General features: G+C 46.3%; 1 protein-coding gene across 2 annotated transcripts in view; it reads left to right on the top strand.

Annotated features, from left to right (window-relative positions):
• Nucleotides 1–16,520, top strand: part of AK5 (adenylate kinase 5) — a 280,448-nt gene that overhangs the window by 246,042 nt on the left and 17,886 nt on the right. For both annotated transcript variants that reach the window (XM_054480193.2, XM_054480202.2), the window contains exon 13: nucleotides 11,173–11,364. In XM_054480193.2, coding sequence (XP_054336168.1) covers nucleotides 11,173–11,364 — 192 coding nt within the window. The remainder of the gene's footprint in view (nucleotides 1–11,172; nucleotides 11,365–16,520) is intronic.

Genomic DNA, 16,520 nt, shown 5'->3' with positions numbered 1-16,520 from the left:
GATAGGCTGTCTTTTCACTCTTTTGATTGTGTCCTTTGATGCACAAAAGCTTTTCATTTTGGTGTAGTCCAATTTATCTGTTTTTACTTCTGTTGCCTATACTTTTTGTCCTGTACAAGAAGTTATTACCTAATCCCCATGAAGCCTTCCCTCCGTATTTTCTTCTAAAAGCTTTGTAGTTTTAGCGCTTATATATTTAGGTATTTTGATCCAGTTTGTTTGTTTGTTTGTGACAGAGTCTCAGTCTGTCGCCCAGGCTGGAGTACAGTGGTGAAAGTGGTGAATCTCAGCTCACTGCAACCTTTGCCTACCAGGTTCAAGCAATTCTCGGGCCTCAGCCTCCCGAGTAGCTGGGACTACAGGCACATGCCACCACGCCTGGCTAATTTTTTTGTACTTTTAGTAGAGACGGAGTTTCACCATGTTGCCGAGGCTTGTGTTGAACTCCTGGCCTCATGTGATCCGCCTGCCTTGGCCTCCCAAAGTGCTGGGATTACAGACATGAGCTACCATGCCCAGCCTTGATCCATTTTGAGTTAATTTTTCATATATGGTGTCAGATTATTTTGCATATGGATATCTAGTTTTCCCAATGCCATTTGTTGAAAGAATATTTTCTCCTACAGAATGATCTTGACATTTATGTTAATCCATTTGCATTGCTATGAGGAATACCTGAGGCTGGGTAATTTATAAAGAAAAGAGGTTATTTTGGCTCATGGTTCTGCAGCCTGTACAGGAAGCATGGCACTGGCATCTGCTCCTGATGAGGCCTCAGGAAGCTTCCACTCACAGCGGAAGGTGAGGGAGAAGCCAGTGCATCACATGTTGAGAGACAGATGGCAGAGGCCCCTGACTCTTTTCTATAATCACATCTTCCATGAACTCAGAGAATGAGAACCCAGTCATTACCACGAGGATAGCACCAAGCTGTTCATGAGAAATCTGCCCAAACACCTCCAACTGGCCCCACTTCCAACATTGGAGGTCACATTTCAACATGAGATTTGGAGGGAACAAATTCCAAACCATATTAGCATCCTCGTGAAAAATCATTTGACCATATATATGTGAGAGTTTATTTTTGGACTGTCTATTCTATTGGTCTATATATCTGTCTTTATGCCTGTACCACATTCTTTTGATTACTGTAGCTTAGTAATAAGTTTTGAAATCAGGAAGTGTGAGACCTCCAGCTTTGTTGTTCTTTTTGGTGATTGTTTTGGCAATTCAGGGCCTCTTGAGATTCTATATGGTTTTAGAATGATGTTTCTATTCCTGGAAAAAAAAATTAGGATTTTGATAGGGATTACATTAAATATGTAGATCACTTTGGGTAATATCGACATCTTAGCAATATTAAGCTTTCCATGGATTGTTTTAGATTTTGTTTATTCTAATCTTCTAGCCAACGTCTAGGCTGTGGATAAGTCCCTAGGGATACATTCTAAGTAATTAAGGAACAGGAGTATTTTTCTTACACCACCTTAGAATCAAGGCCTGTGCAGGGCTGGGGGGTTGGAGGGGAAAGGAAGAGGAAGGTGTGATACAACCGTTGAGAAGCTTCCTGTCTATGAGGATTGGCAGTTGTGTAAGCATGACACTAACATGCAATTGTAGATGTGTAATAACTGCTGCAGGGTCAACAGTGTTTCAGGCTTTTCCCACTTACCTTGCCCTTGAACTTAAGGTTAGAAGAGCTCTGAGAGACCCTCCAGGAAAGTCAGGACAGGTCCTGCGCGTGTTTGGAAGTGATGGGAATAAAAGTCTTTTTTTTTTCTTTTTTTTTTTTTGATACGGAGTCTCGCTCTGTTGCCCAGGCTGGAGTGCCGTGGTGTAATCTCGGCTCACTGCAAGCTCCGCCTCCCGGGTTCACGCCATTCTCCTGCCTCAGCCTTCTCAGTAGCTGGGACTACAGGCGCCCGCCACCACGGCCAGCTAATTTTTTGTATTTTTAGTAGAGATGGGGTTTCACCGTGTTAGCCAGGATGGTCTTGATCTCCTGACCTCGTGATCTGCCCTCCTCGGCCTCCCAAAGTGCTAGGATTACAGGCGTGAGCCACCACGCCCAGCCAAGTCTTTTTTTTTTTTTTTTTTAATTGCTCTGAGAGGTAGTAGAACATTCTTTTGAAACCCTCAAATGATCGAGGACAAGATGTATAGTAAATAAATAAGGTCTCTCTGTCTCTCTCTCTCGGTCAACAACAACAAAATTAAATTATAATCCTTATTCTTCTTTGGGGAATTTTAAAATTGAGTCTGAAGGCAATCCCCAGAACTTAGGCCTATGGGGTTCCACACCATTTTGAGCAATGACAGCCCTGGAGCTTCCCAAGGTGGAATCATTAAAGCATGTCACTCATATACTCTGGAGTCAGAAAATCTAGGTTTTCACCTGTCATTTATTATGGAGATAATAATACCTGTTAACACCTATTTAAAAGGCTTTGTAAACATCAGATCATATAATATACATAAATGTCTTCTGAGCTATAAAAGTTTATAAAATATTATCTAGTTTAGCATCACTCATTTGTTAATCACACCTCATACAAGCCTCTAAAATTCCTGCTCCATCACCACTTCCTCCTTTGCTTAAAACCCAGTTAGGGTGAGCTCAGAGCTCTGTGCAGCCCGTTGGTCTGTCCTCTGGTGTTTGGGTAAGTATGAATTCAAATGGTCCATGTGATCTTCCCTAAAGTAAAGCAAAAAACTTCCTCTCCCACTGTGGTCCCCGTTCAGACCAGTTTTAGAATGTGGCAGAGAAGAAGCCTAACTAGAACTGAGGAACAAGAAAGTCATCAACATGGTGACTGGACAATTACACTCAATGCTAAAATTCATGATGCCATTTCAAACAACACACAGGTGACCCATTTCATTACTGAGCATACAACCCTTAAGTGAGATTTTAGACATCTACAAAGATGATTTCTTACATACTGCTGGGAGGAACTTACAGAGACCAAGAGTGACATTGATTTGTCCCTGGGTACAGGAACTTTAGAAGATTCTAGTATCAATTAAGCAGGTGTGCAAGAGAACACATCCAGCCCTCCAGAATGAGCTCCTGCTTTAAACCTGACCAGATGGCCGGGCACGGTGGCTCACGCCTGTAATCCCAGCACTTTGGGAGGCCGAGGCGGGCAGATCACCTGAGGTCAGGAGTTTGAGACCAGCCAGACCAACATGGTGAAACCCCATCTCTACTAAAAATACAAAATTAGCCGGGCGTGGTGGCACATGCCTGTAATCCCAGCTACTTGGGAGGCTGAGGCAGGAGAATCACTTGAACCCAGGAGGCAGAGGTTGCAGTGAGCCAAGATCGCACCACTGCATTCCAGCCTGGACAACACAGTGAAACTCCATCTCAAAAAATAATAATAATAATAAAACCTGACCAGATGAACAAAGATGCTACAAACACAGAATAAGCTACTGTTGACTCATTAATGCCCTGCAGGGCCCTTCATTTGTAGCTCCCCTTCAAATTACAAGCAAGAAATTCATTTGAAATTTGACAAAGACAAATGCAGACATCTGATTTTCCCCAGAGATTCAAAGTAATCAGCTTGGTTGAAAGCATAGTATTTCCCCTAGTGCATCAGGCCTGCAACTATGTTTGAGGTCCATTCAAGCCTGGAGAGGTTTTAACCAGCCCACAAAAATCTCACCAGCCTTTCTGTGTCACCGAGATTGATGTGTCCGATGCATTGGACCATCAGTTCCTTTAAAAATTCAGTTAGTTAGACTGACACTTTTGCATACCTGTAGCTGAGTTCTCCGAGATACAAGGTCCTTTGAGGATTTCCTTGGCCACTGCATATGACACTGCTAAAAATCAAATGCAAACTAATGTCCACAGCTTAAGGGTAAGTCTATATGTGGTTTCTGTTACCTTCCTATCTTCTATTCTCCAAGCTGGTTTTATCCCTGTTGAATTACAACCTATACCTTCAGTTTACAGCATGATTTACTGGGGGAGGGGCTGTGTATATGTACATGTATGTAATGCATGTATGCATGTAGATGTGTGTAACGAGGCAGAAGGAATATGAGGGAGGAGTCAGGGTTTCTGATCACTATCCTTATTCCCCACCCCAGCTGAGAACCCCTGGTTATAGTGACTCTGGTGTGAACAGGCCTGTATTTGGAGCCTGGCTTTGTAATTCGTTGGCTGGTAAGCAAGTCAGCTAACTTTGTAGATCTCCATCTCCTCTTCTATAAAATGTTGGTTGGAAATACATACCTCAGTGATTGTTGGGAAGATTGGATGGGATCCTTGACAAGTGCCTTTACACATTTATAAGCCTACATATGGTGTTCAGTAAATCTTTACAGTTTTTTTAATGATGTGTATTTTTTCTGACTATAGAAATAAAAATTATATAGTATGAAACAATACACAAAAATATAAAACAAAGAATAACTAACCACCCAGTGATAATACCTATTAACATTTGATGTATGTTCTCCCCAAGCTTTGTTCTGCCTGTTTTTGCTTAGTTAAAATCATACAGAACATAGGAATAGTAATTATTTTTTGAGTACTTACAATGTGCCAGGAACTGAGCTTGATGCTTTACACATTTCATTTGATTAATTTTTACAGTCCTACTTAATAGGTGTTAGGACCCCCATTTTATAGATTTTTTTTTTTTTTTTTTTTTGAGACGGAGTCTTGCTCTGTCCCCCAGGCTGGAGTGCAATGGCGTGATCGCAGCTCACTGCAACCTCTGCCTCCTGGGCTCAAGTGATTCTCCTGCCTCAGCAGCTGGGATTACAGGCGCCCACCACCACGCCCAGCTAATTTTTGTATTTTTAGTAGAGATGGGGTTTCACCATGTTGGTCAGGCTAGTCTTGAACTCCTGACCTCGTGATCTGCCCACCTCGGCCTCCCAAAGTGCTGGGACTATAGGCATGAGCCATTTTATAGATTCTTACCATCTCGAGAAGGGCTCTGTGCTTAGCCTGACTCCCTGGTGTGAAATCGAAAGGCTTTCCTGTATTAAGCCAATCTCATACTCAACACCAGCCAAATTAACCACATATTAACAGAAATCATATTAACAGAAGTCATATTAACGGAAGTCATATTAACAGAAGTCATATTAATAGAAGTAGAATGCATGGGTTTGCTCTTGGCTTTTCCCTCCCAAAAGACTCTTAGCTGAAATTCTGCGTTTAGCCAGAATATGTACATAACTCTCGTGGAGGTGGGAATGATGGCTTCATAGTGATCCCTCTGTCTTACTACTCTCAACTATCTCATGACACTTCATTGACAGAACCAGTGTTTCTGTTTATAAGTGTATTCTAATCTTCAGAATGAGTTCTTAACACACACACACACACGTGCACATACGGACCCATGCACAAAGTTTGAGTCTGGCCAAGGGAATGTCTATTTGGTGTGTTCTAGTTGTTTAGAATTGTGGGGAGCTCTGGAGGCCACATAGGATTTTTCACTTGAGATGTTTCTGCTCTCTTCTGATTCCTGGTTCACTGCAGAACTCAGAGCTGCATAATGGTGTGTGGGGGGAGAAGGTATATATAAATTGAGTAGTATTACTGTCATTAGGGTTGTGTATTCAGGAATGCTGGAATGACCCAGATATTCCTCCTCTAGTGAGGTTCCCCCAAGGGGACATACCTTAAGGTGAGAGCAAATGAGAAATAGGCACACCACTTTCTTTTCAGCCAGGGCCCTTTCCTGCCAGCGCAGGGAGACTCTGGTAAACATGCTGGAGCATGCAACTTAGGCTAAAAGCCTGAGTGAGGCCGCTGACTCTTTCTAGACCTAAATCTGACCAGTGGGATACTTTACAGGTCAAAAGGATGATTATGTTGCCAAGTCCACCTTAAATAACATTAGCTCCCATTTATGTAGTGTTTGAAGTGAGTCAGGGGCTTTACATATACAAACTCATTTAACCCTCACAATAGTCCTGTGAGTCAAACACTATCATTATCCTCATTTTTAAATGAGGAAACTGAGGCGTACACTAAGAATAAGATAGTTGTTATTCTCAACAAAGAGAGTTCCTGGATGGCATGGAGAGCTCCTGCCCACTGGTAAACGTGGCCTAACCCCCATTCTGACTTAATCAGAAGAAAACTAAGGTGGGGGTGGAGTCAGAGGGCAGGAGGGCAAACTTCTCCTCCCGCTCCACTTGCTGGAATGACCAAAGCAAAACCATGATCACAGTCCACAATGCTCGTGTCCCTGTGCTGGTGGGCTGCCCTCATGCCCTGAGGGGTAAAAGGATGAGTGTGGTCCTGTGTCCGGAACTGGGTTCTTGGTCTCACTGACTTAAAGAATGAAGCCGTGGACCCTCGCGGTGAGTGTTACCGTTCTTAAAGGCGGCGTGTCCGGAGTTTGTTCCTTCTGATGTTCGGATGTGTTCAGAGTTTCTTCCTTCTGGTGGGTTCATGGTCTCGCTGGCTCAGGAGTGAAGCTGCAGACCTTTGCAGTGAGTGTTACAGCTCATAAAGGCAGTGCGGACCCAAAGAGTGAGCAGTAGCAAGATTCACTGCAAAGACCGAAAGAACAAAGCTGCCACAATGTGGAAGGGGACCCCAGCGGGTTGCCACTGCTGGCTAGGGCAGCCTGCTTTTATTCTCTTATCTGGCCCCAGCCACATCCTGCTGATTGGTCCATTTTTACAGAGAGCTGATTGGTCCGTTTTGACAGGGTGCTGATTGGTGCGTTTACAATCCCCGATCTAGACACAAAAGTTTTCCAAGTCCCCACCAGAGTAGCTAGATACAGAGTGTCCACACAAAGGTTCTCCAGGTCCCCACCAGAGTAGCTAGATACAGAGTGTCTATTGGTGCATTCACAAACCCTGAGTTAGACACAAGGTGCTGATTAGTGTGTTTACAAACCTTGAGCTAGATACAGAGTGCCGATTGGTGTATTTGCAATCCCTTAGCTAGACATAAAGGTTCTCCAAGTCCCCACCAGACTTAGGAGCCCAGCTGGCTTCACCCAGTGGATCCCGCACTGGGCCACAGGTGGAGCTGCCTGCCAGTCCCGCGCCCTGCGCCCGCACTCCTCAGCCCTTGGGTGGTGGATGGGACTGGGTGCGTCGCGCAGGGGGCTGCGCTCGTCGGGGAGGCTCACGCCGTGCAGGAGACCACGGGGAGGTGGCGGGGGAAGGCTCAGGCATGGTGGGGGCTGCAGGTCCCGAGCCCTGCCCCGCGGGGAGGCAGCTAAGGCCCGGCGAGTAATCAAGCACAGCAGCTGCTGGCCCAGGTGCTAAGCCCTTCACTGCCTGGGGCCGTGGGGCGGGGCCGGCCGGCCGCTCCGAGTGCGGGGCTCGCTGAGCCCACGCCCACCCGGAACTCTGCGCAAGCGCCTGCAAGCGCCTAGCGCAGTCCGGGTTCCCGCCCGCGCAGTCACGGTTCCCGCCCGCGCCTCTCCCTCCACACCTCCCTGCAAGCTAAGGGAGCCGGCTCCGGCCTTGGCCAGCCCAGAAAGGGGCTCCCACAGTGCAGCGGCCGGCTGAAGGGCTCCTCATGCGCGGCCAGAGTAGGCGCCAAGGCCGAGGAGGCACCGACATTGGGCGGGGGCTGTGAGGGCTGCCAGCATGCTGTCACCTCTCAGTCCCACTAGATCCCAAGAGGCAGCAGAGGCGGCTTCTGAAAAATAAAATAAGTGAGTAGGCACCCCACCCCATCGCTCCCTTTCCCACGGCCCCACCCTCCTCTCCTGGTTCCTTTTGGCCCACTCAGCTTCTTGCCCAAACCTCATTCTGAAGGCGCTGGCTCTCTCCATCAGGGTGAGGTCACCAAGCTTTGGGGTTACGTGCATCTGCTTCAGGCCTGTCACTCACTAGTCCCTAGTGACCTTGGGAAGGTTAACCCCTGAGGGCCTCCATTTCCTCATCCTTAAAGTGGGAATAATCATACTTCCCGGCAAGGGCGCCAGAGGGCTTAAGGGATGGCTGTTTGTAAAGCCCTTAGCACAGTGAAGCATAGCCAGCTGCTGAAATGTTGCTGATGGCATCTCAGCAGCCCTTCCAGGGGCACTCGTGCTCTAACTAAGGTCCCCTGAAAACCAAAGCCCATGGAGAATCCAGTGATGCTGGTGCCAGAGCCCCAGGGTGCCAGCGGGGTGTTGTTGGGGGCAGGCCAATGTCCCCAAGTCTCTGATTCATTCAGCCAAGGGCAGAGTTCTCTGTTCGCCCTCTTACTTGATGTTGAAGACTAACCACAGTCCAGTGAAAACAGAGCAGAGCTAGGAGCCAGACAGCTACTCCAAGGGAGTTTCTAATGATACCTAGCGAAGCATTTTGAAAAAAATTAAATGGTATCTCATTGAAACATTTCAAAAAATTTTAGGTATTGAAAACAAATGGTTCAGGTCACTTCCAAATAGAATAACTGATCGATAGCTTTTTATATAGGAAGAGAGTGCTGATTCCAGGAGAGAGAGGTTAGGTCAAACCCCCTAGTTTTGGCACAGGAAAATGGCTTGTCAGAGTAGCTTCTCAAACTATGATGCTGTGAAGACTCACTTAGGGATCTGGTTAAGATGCAGACTCTAGGCTGGGTGCGGTGGCTAACACCTGTAATCCCAGTACTTTGGGAGGCTGAGGTGGGTGGATCACTTGAGGTCAGGAGTTCATGACCAGCCTGGCCACCATGGTGAAACCCCGTCTCTACTAAAAATACAAAAATTAGCCGGGTGTGGTGGCACACACCTGTAATCCCAGCTACTTGGGAGGCTAAGACAGGAGGATTGTTTGAACCTGGGAGGCAGAGGTTGCAGGGATCACATCACTGCACTGCAGTCTGGGCTGCAGAGCGAGACTCTGTCACCAAAAAAAAAAAAAAAAAAAAAAAAAAAAAACAGATTCTGCTTCAGCAGGTCGCTTGTTGTGCCTGAGAGTATGTATTTCTAACAAGCTTCCAAATGACATGCTGCTGGTCGGCGGGCCACACTTTGGGAATCAGTGTGGGAGAAAAAGCTACCACCTCTCTGCCCCGTGCTTATTTTGGTCTAAAAGGTCATTTGCTGCCGGCTCCTGCTCAGTGACATATAATCTGTTTGTACCTGTGTCCCTGAATTATCTTTCCTGTCCCCACGAGTGGCCTGAAAATGACCCCACAATTGGAAAAATCGCCTGGCTGCCTCATGCAACCCTAACCCGAAGTTGTTTCAGGGAGAACATTAAGCCGCCTCCCAAGCTCGCCCTCTGCCGGTAAACAAGGGTCATTTTTTTCTTAAACCCTCACCCAGCCTTTCTTGCTGCACAAATGCTCTTTTTTTTTTTCCTTCCAATTAATACAGACGGAAAAGTCGCATGACCTATTCCAGAGGTTTATTGCACTGTTGTCGATTTTGGAGAATGTTTCCACTCTGTTCCTTAAAGTACACCCCTCAGGAGGTAGATAAATGTTTGACCAACACTGTCTGGCAGCTCACAATATTGTGAGTTCTCCGTGTTGCCTAAACATCCTCTTCTTGACTGAACTTTGTTCTCATCCCACGCCACACACTTTCTACAGTGGTGGCAAGCCTTCGTTTACTCACAGCTCGAATGTGGCAAGGTCAGGGGGAGTAATGGTTTCCTTTGATCCAGGGTTGGAGGGGGATGCAAAGTAAGCATGTCCCAGAGACAAAAGAACATTTAAGAGAAGGATATGGAGATGGGGAGACTCATACCACAGGTCATACCACCATCACTCATTCATTAAAACATTTCTTCATCAGCTACTGTGTGCAAGACTTGGGACTAGGAATGGAGAATTCTTAATCCCTGCACACGGGGAACCTAAGCCTCATAGAGGAAATAAGCATAACAGTGAATTGTTAGTGAGTGTCTGCCGTATGCCAAGGAGCATATGTACATTACCTTATTTAATTTTATTTCATCCTCACAGCAATCCTGTGATCATCCTCATTGTATGAATGAGAAGACTCAGATGCAGAGAAGTTGAGTCAGACTTCTAGGTAATGAGGAAGTCAGTTTAAATGAACAATATATAAGTCTGGCACAGTGGCATGTGTGTGTAGCCCCAGCTACTCCGGAAGCTGAGGCAAGACGATCACTTGAGTCCAGGAGTTCAAGACTGTATAGTGCACTATAATTATGCCTGTAAATAGCCGTTGCACTCCAGCCTGGGCATCAGAGCGAGACCCCATCTCTTACAAAAGAAAATAAAATAAAAACTTTAAAGAACAATTTGTTATTATCTCTCATGGTTCTGGAAGTTATGGGGCTCAGCGGGCTGATTCTCACTTGGGGTTCCTTATGCAATTGCACTCAGACAGTGACTGGGGCTGAGATCCACGTCTGGAGCCAGGGCTGGGATGTCTAAAACAGTTGGGGGCTGGTGGGGCATCTCCGTCCACATGGCCTCTCCACATGGCTAACTTGGGCTTCCTCTCAGCCTGGCAGTCTCAGGATAGTTGGACATCTTAGATGGCAGCGGACTTCCCGCTGCAGCAAGTGTTCCACAAAACCAGACAGAAACTGCAAACTTTGTTGTGACCTAGACTCTAAAAGCGTGAACATTATTTCCACTACAGTCTGTTGGTCAAAATAGTTACACGTCAGATTCAAGGTGTTTCTGTGTCTCAGTGGGAGAGCAGCTTACAAGTAAACTGAGATAACGAATTGATGCAGCCCATCCTGGAGACAAGTCATGACACCAGGGTTTGACCCTAAGCAGCCTGAGTCCAGCCTCTGTGTGCTCAAGCATTATGCCCCACTCACCTGACAGTACAGGCTCAGCCACAGAATGCCACCTGTGGCTGTTGTAAGGTATCATGGTGGCTTGAAGGAGAAGTGATTAACTGTGCCTCAGGTGGGCAGGAAAGGCTTCACATTAGAGGAAACACCCCCTCATACATACATACTCCTTTCTTCTCAGTGCAGAAGAAGACAGACGGTGGCTGCGGTGGGTGGCATATACGCCCCTGCATCACGTGAGGTGGCCTAAAAGCTGAGGGCAAGAGACAGCTCTGAGGCAGCGTGTGGAGGGGAACTGACCTGGAAGAGGGGAGCTATGGAGTCCAGTCCCAGCTGCACCACAGTGTAATGCTGGGACCTTGAAGGGAACCAGAAGGCCAAGAAAGGAAAAACCAGAGGCCCTGGGCCTTTCCAGAACATCAGCAGGGTGAGGTTTCTGACTGTGTTATGCTCCACTCCCATCTCCAGATTGGAGACCCACACTTGGTGATCTGTATGGACTGCTCGGCAGACACCATGACCAACCGCCTTCTCCAAAGGAGCCAGAGCAGCCTGCCTGTGGACGACACCACCAAGACCATCGCCAAGCGCCTAGAAGCCTACTACCGAGCATCCATCCCCGTGATCGCCTACTACGAGACAAAAACACAGCTACACAAGGTGAGTCGCTTCACTTTCCCCTCTGAAATGAGCCACTTACCTTTTTTTTTTTTTTTTTTTTTTCCAAGAAAAGAGAAAAATCTGAGAACATTTTAGTTAAGGGATCTGGGAATTAGAACTCTGTGCAGCTGCAGCACTGGGGCCTAAAGACCCAGCACAGTGGCTCATGCCTATAATCCCAACACTGTGGGAGGTCAAGGCGGGTGTATTGCTTGAGCCCAGGAGTTCAAGACCAGCCTAAGCAACATAGTGAGACCCCTGCCTCTACAAAAAATTAGCTGAGTATGGTGGCACATGCCTATAATCCCAGCTACTCAAGAGGCTGAGGTGGGAGGATTGCTTGAGCCCCAGAGGTGGAGGCTGTAGTGAGCCGAGATTGTGCCACTACACTCCAGCCTGGACAACAGAGCAAGACCCTGTCTCAAAGAAAACAACAACAAGAATTTGGACCAAAATATGAACCCCTTACTCTTCACTTCTATCTCAATCAAAATTAAATATCTGTCATCATATAGACCATAAAAAGGTGGTCATATAATTTTCACAGATGCCCTTATAGTTGCTGAAAACAACTCCTTTTTCCCAGAAAAGAGAGACAGGGAGAGAGGAAGGGAAGAAGGCAGGGAGGGAGGGAGGGAGGCATGGATGAGACGTAGGCTCTGCCACTGACTCTGGACTGTGAGATTATTCACTAGAGCTAAGATTCAATGACTTTGAATTTCTATAATTTTACATCATTCACAATTGGCTCTTGGCTCCTTTGCCTCAATTTCTTGTGATAACCAACATTTTTAGAAGAAGCTGCATATGGGGCCAGGAGAGCAGGTAATTAAGTAAAACAATGAAGATAGTGTGAGGAAATGAGTGTATCAACCTAGTGATCATGAGCTCTCTGCTGAGTCACCATCAATTTCATGAATTTGGGAAAACTGCCCAGTCCTCATCCTTCCACTCATCCCATAACTATGTATCAGGCACCCATAGTCCATCAGTTGCACTAGTGGTTTGGATGCAAATAAATAAGATTCTTGAATCCTTGCAAAGCTTAGGGTTTCAGTAGGAGAGAGAGACAAATGTGTGATCACACAATGAGATCAAAGCAAGCACAGAATGTGTGGCAAGGGCCCTTTCCTCCAGTGTAAGGGGGAAGGAAAGGATCCAGGAAGGTGGCCTGAGGAGGACTCGGCTGAGTCTCTGAAGTGGGGGTGCACGCCACACCAGAGAAGCCCCAAGTGGAGAAGGTCAGGAAAACCAAGTAACTCCACGAGGCTGTGACATAAAGTGCCAAGGAAAAGAGGGATAAGAGATGGAGATGGAGAGGCAAGCAAGGACTAGATCAAGATGGATCGTATGTGGGAGCAAATAATTGTCCTGTGAGTGATGGGAACTACCAAAGGGGCAGGAATAATCAGGATTTCAATCTAGAAAGCTCAATCCATAATCCTTATGGGGAATGGATGCAAGAAGGTAAGGCTAGGAGACCACTGAGAGGCTAGAACAGTATCCAGGAACAAATCCATAAAGATGACAGAGTGAGCTTTTGTCGAAGAACAAAATCCTGAGGATTCAAACCGGGGAAGGGAGAGTGGGATCTCTTGCTGTTCACAGGATAAGAGACATCATCAATAAATAACAAACTTATCTCTGAGGAAGCTACATTACTGATTCCTTGGGGAGAAAACCATTGATAATGAATTCTTATCTTCTAACTCTGTTAGTGGTCCGCTTTCCAGAATCCTAAGAAACACTGGGTATAGAAGTCTGAAAAATGCCTCTGCATTTAACTCAGAGTGTCAAATACGTGACATGAGAGACATCATCCCCTACATCCGCATCCATGGCCATTGCTAGTTGATCCCAGCACCGTTTCTCAGTAACCAGATGTGGCCTGAGAATGTTTGTCAACACAGCACTCCAGGAAGCTACTGCCAATTAATAGGATTTGATGTGCAACATGAGACTTATTTGTTGTGCTTTGTATAACCTCTGGCTGCCACATTTTTAAAATAAAGACTTCGATCTTTAAAAACAGTGCCAAGTGCAGTGGCTCACACCCGTTATCCCAGTTCTTTGGGAGGCCAAGACAGGAGGATTACTTGAGTCCAGGAGTTTCAAGACCAGCCTAGGAAACATTTTGAGACCCTGTCTCTCCAAAAAATGCAAAAATTAGCTGGACATGGTGGTATATGCCTGCGGTCCCAGCTACTTGGGAGACTGAAATGGGAGGATCACTTGAGCCTGGGAGGTCAAGGCTGCAGTTTGCCATGGTCGCACCACTGCACTCCAGCCTGGGCAGCAGAGCAAGACTGTCTGTCAAAAACAAAAACGAAAACAAAAAAAAAAACCATAAAACAAATAAAAAGTGTTTTTGTTATATAAGAGCAAAGTCTTAAGAATTCAGGGCTGCAAAGGCCTTTCCAAAATTAGATTGTCTAGTGATTTTCACCTTTTGAGCAGCCAGGAACATATACAGAAGTTATCCAGGTAGAAAGATTTCTTCCATCTGGGCACAGTGGTTCATGCCTGTAATCCCAGCAGTTTGAGAGGCCAAGGCAGGCTGATCTACTGAGGCCAGTAGTTCAAGACTAGTTTGGCCAATATGATGAAACTCCATCTCTACTAAAAATACAAAAATTAGCCGGGCATGGCGGTGCACGCCTGTAATCCCAGCTACTCGGGAGGCTGAGGCAGGAGAATCAGTGGAATCCAGGAGGCGGAGGTTGCAGTGAGCCGAGATCACGCCACTGCACTCCAGCCTGGGTGACAGAGGGAGATTCCATCTCAAAAAAAAAAAAAAAAAAAATCCTGGTGTGGTGGCGCGTGCCTGTAATCCCAGCTACTCAGGATGCTAAGGCAGAAGAATTGCTTGAACCCAGGAGACAGAGGTTACAGTGAGCTGAAATTGCGCCACTGCACTCCAGCCTGGGTGACAGAGAGAGTCCCTGTCTCAAAAAATAAAAAAAACGAAAAGAAAGGTATTTCTTCCACTTTTAAGATTTGTAAAGGTGGGAAAATTCCTAAGTAAGGATTTAACCACTTTTAGAGTTGGAAAATCCCTCTTAGTTCTCTGTTGTATTATTCCAACCTGAATTCTACAAACTCACAAATGACTGCTCATGAGTACAGGGTTGAGTTCTCAGACAAATCTGATTTCTGGAATCTTCCTTAGAGCTTTCTAAGTTAGTGGTGTCCAAAAGACCAGATTACAACACACTTAAAGATCTTCATTGGCTTTTATTCATGATTCTAGAATTGGGCAGACCTCAGGACCAGAAAAATGTTTGAAGAATAAGCCACATGGTCAAGCAATATTTATGTTTAGAAAACAGAAGTGAGGAACTGAGGTTAATTAGTTATAGCCTTATGTGAATCAGCTGGCTACCTACTATGACTTAAGCTCAGCTGCTGGAACTACCAAAACTCAGCCATCTGTTACAGTGTGTACATCCAAGTTGTTTGTTTCATTTAGCACGGATGACTCCACATTAGTTCAGTCTGTTGGGCCCAGAACAGGAGCCTAGTCCAAACCAGTGGCCTCCTACAAATTTTATTTAGTGGTGGAAAAGAGGTTTGCAGTCCCCTGGCTCATCTCTTCAACTTCCCCTGCATTTTGGAGATGCTGGCAGCTGGGTCCGTGGTGAGGTAACATTATGATCCACTGCACAAATATGTAAAACCTCTCCAGCCCGGACTGCAGACCAGCATAAGCTTCAGCCTTCAGGACTCCCAGAGAGCCTCAGGGAGACTGCTTCATCCCACTGCCCCTGCCCAGGGCCGTCCCCTACCTACACAGCTGCAAAGATGAACAGTCCCCCCTACACACCTAGCATAGAGACAGTGTGTGCTGGGCCCAGGAAGCTGAGATTTGTCTGCAGGTACCCGTGGGGTTTGCCAGTAGCTAGGGCGACAGAGCAGGGACTGCAGGAGAAGCAGGGGAGGGGATAGGATTGTTTGCCGCTGGAGAGGGAGAAAGCCGCTGGCCCGTTCTGTTGTCTGGCCTCTGGGTTTTTGCCCGGTCCTCTTGCATCAGCTTAATCTCCCTTGGTTTCTAAGTAACAGCTTGTGGCCTGCTCCTGTGATGCTGTTTGGATTGTTTGCCCCTCCTCCCTGTTGTTTTACTGGACCCAAGACAGGGCTGCTCACCCAAGAGGACCTCTGGGTCACTTAAGGAGCTTTCTTAAAATTAGGTGGGGCTGGTGAATGCACTTCAAGAAAGCAAGTGAGATGAATCAGCAGTTCTGTGAGATTTATTTAGGAATTAAAGCCACAGGGTGGGCCAACCCATGCAGCCCACAAATAGGCCACAAGCACCGCCCTCAGGTCTCTACCCAGCAATGCTGACACTGAACCCATCAGCTGACGCCCTCCATCCCCCACTCCATGACAGTCAGCCCTTTGGCCACCAGCTAGCTAAGGAAAGTGCAGCAAAATTTCAAACAAAGATAATTTTTAAAGCAAAGCAGAACTTATACAGCCACTCCCTTATTCTTTATGTCATCATAATGCCATCGTTGTACAATAAAGTTAGAACTTCTTGTAACGTGCACACCAGAGATGGAAGTATATGTGATACAGGTGTATCCCTTTCTGCCCGTTTTCCTCCCTCTCATAAAGCAGAGGTTTGCCCTGCATCCGAGAAAGAATTAGAACAGAACTTTCCTCCATTTCATCCCCCACCTCCCTACACTTGGGCCAGGCAGCGTTCGCCAGTCATGGCACTTCCTACCAAGTCTGAATGCTGCCTCAGAAACTTGCTTAACACAGCAGTATGGACCATCACCCCCAACTGACTAGAATTAGCCTACAAGAAGTTTTCTTTCACCTTAGTGAGATAATTTATTATGGCATAAGTAACTGAAATGTAGCATTTGGGGATGAAAAGCACAGTTACCAGCCAAAGACTCCGTGGGGGGTGGCGGGGGGAATATGGGCCTGTGCATCAGAAAGCCCCAGGCACACTTTCATCAACTTCGGTGAGTCATTTTACTGCTTCACCTCTCAGTTCTTCTTCCTAAAGTGGATAGAATACGATCTACTAGAATTGACCAAGTCTATTATTATAAAAGTAACACATACTTGCTTTATAAAATATAGAAAACTGATCAGGTGTGGTGGCACATGTCTCTAATCACAGCAGTTTGGGAAGCCAAGGAGAG

The sequence above is a fragment of the Pongo pygmaeus genome, chromosome 1 (assembly GCF_028885625.2).
Source record: "Pongo pygmaeus isolate AG05252 chromosome 1, NHGRI_mPonPyg2-v2.0_pri, whole genome shotgun sequence".
Classification (NCBI taxonomy): Eukaryota; Metazoa; Chordata; class Mammalia; order Primates; family Hominidae; genus Pongo; species Pongo pygmaeus.
This window is presented reverse-complemented; position numbering and strand designations above follow the sequence as displayed.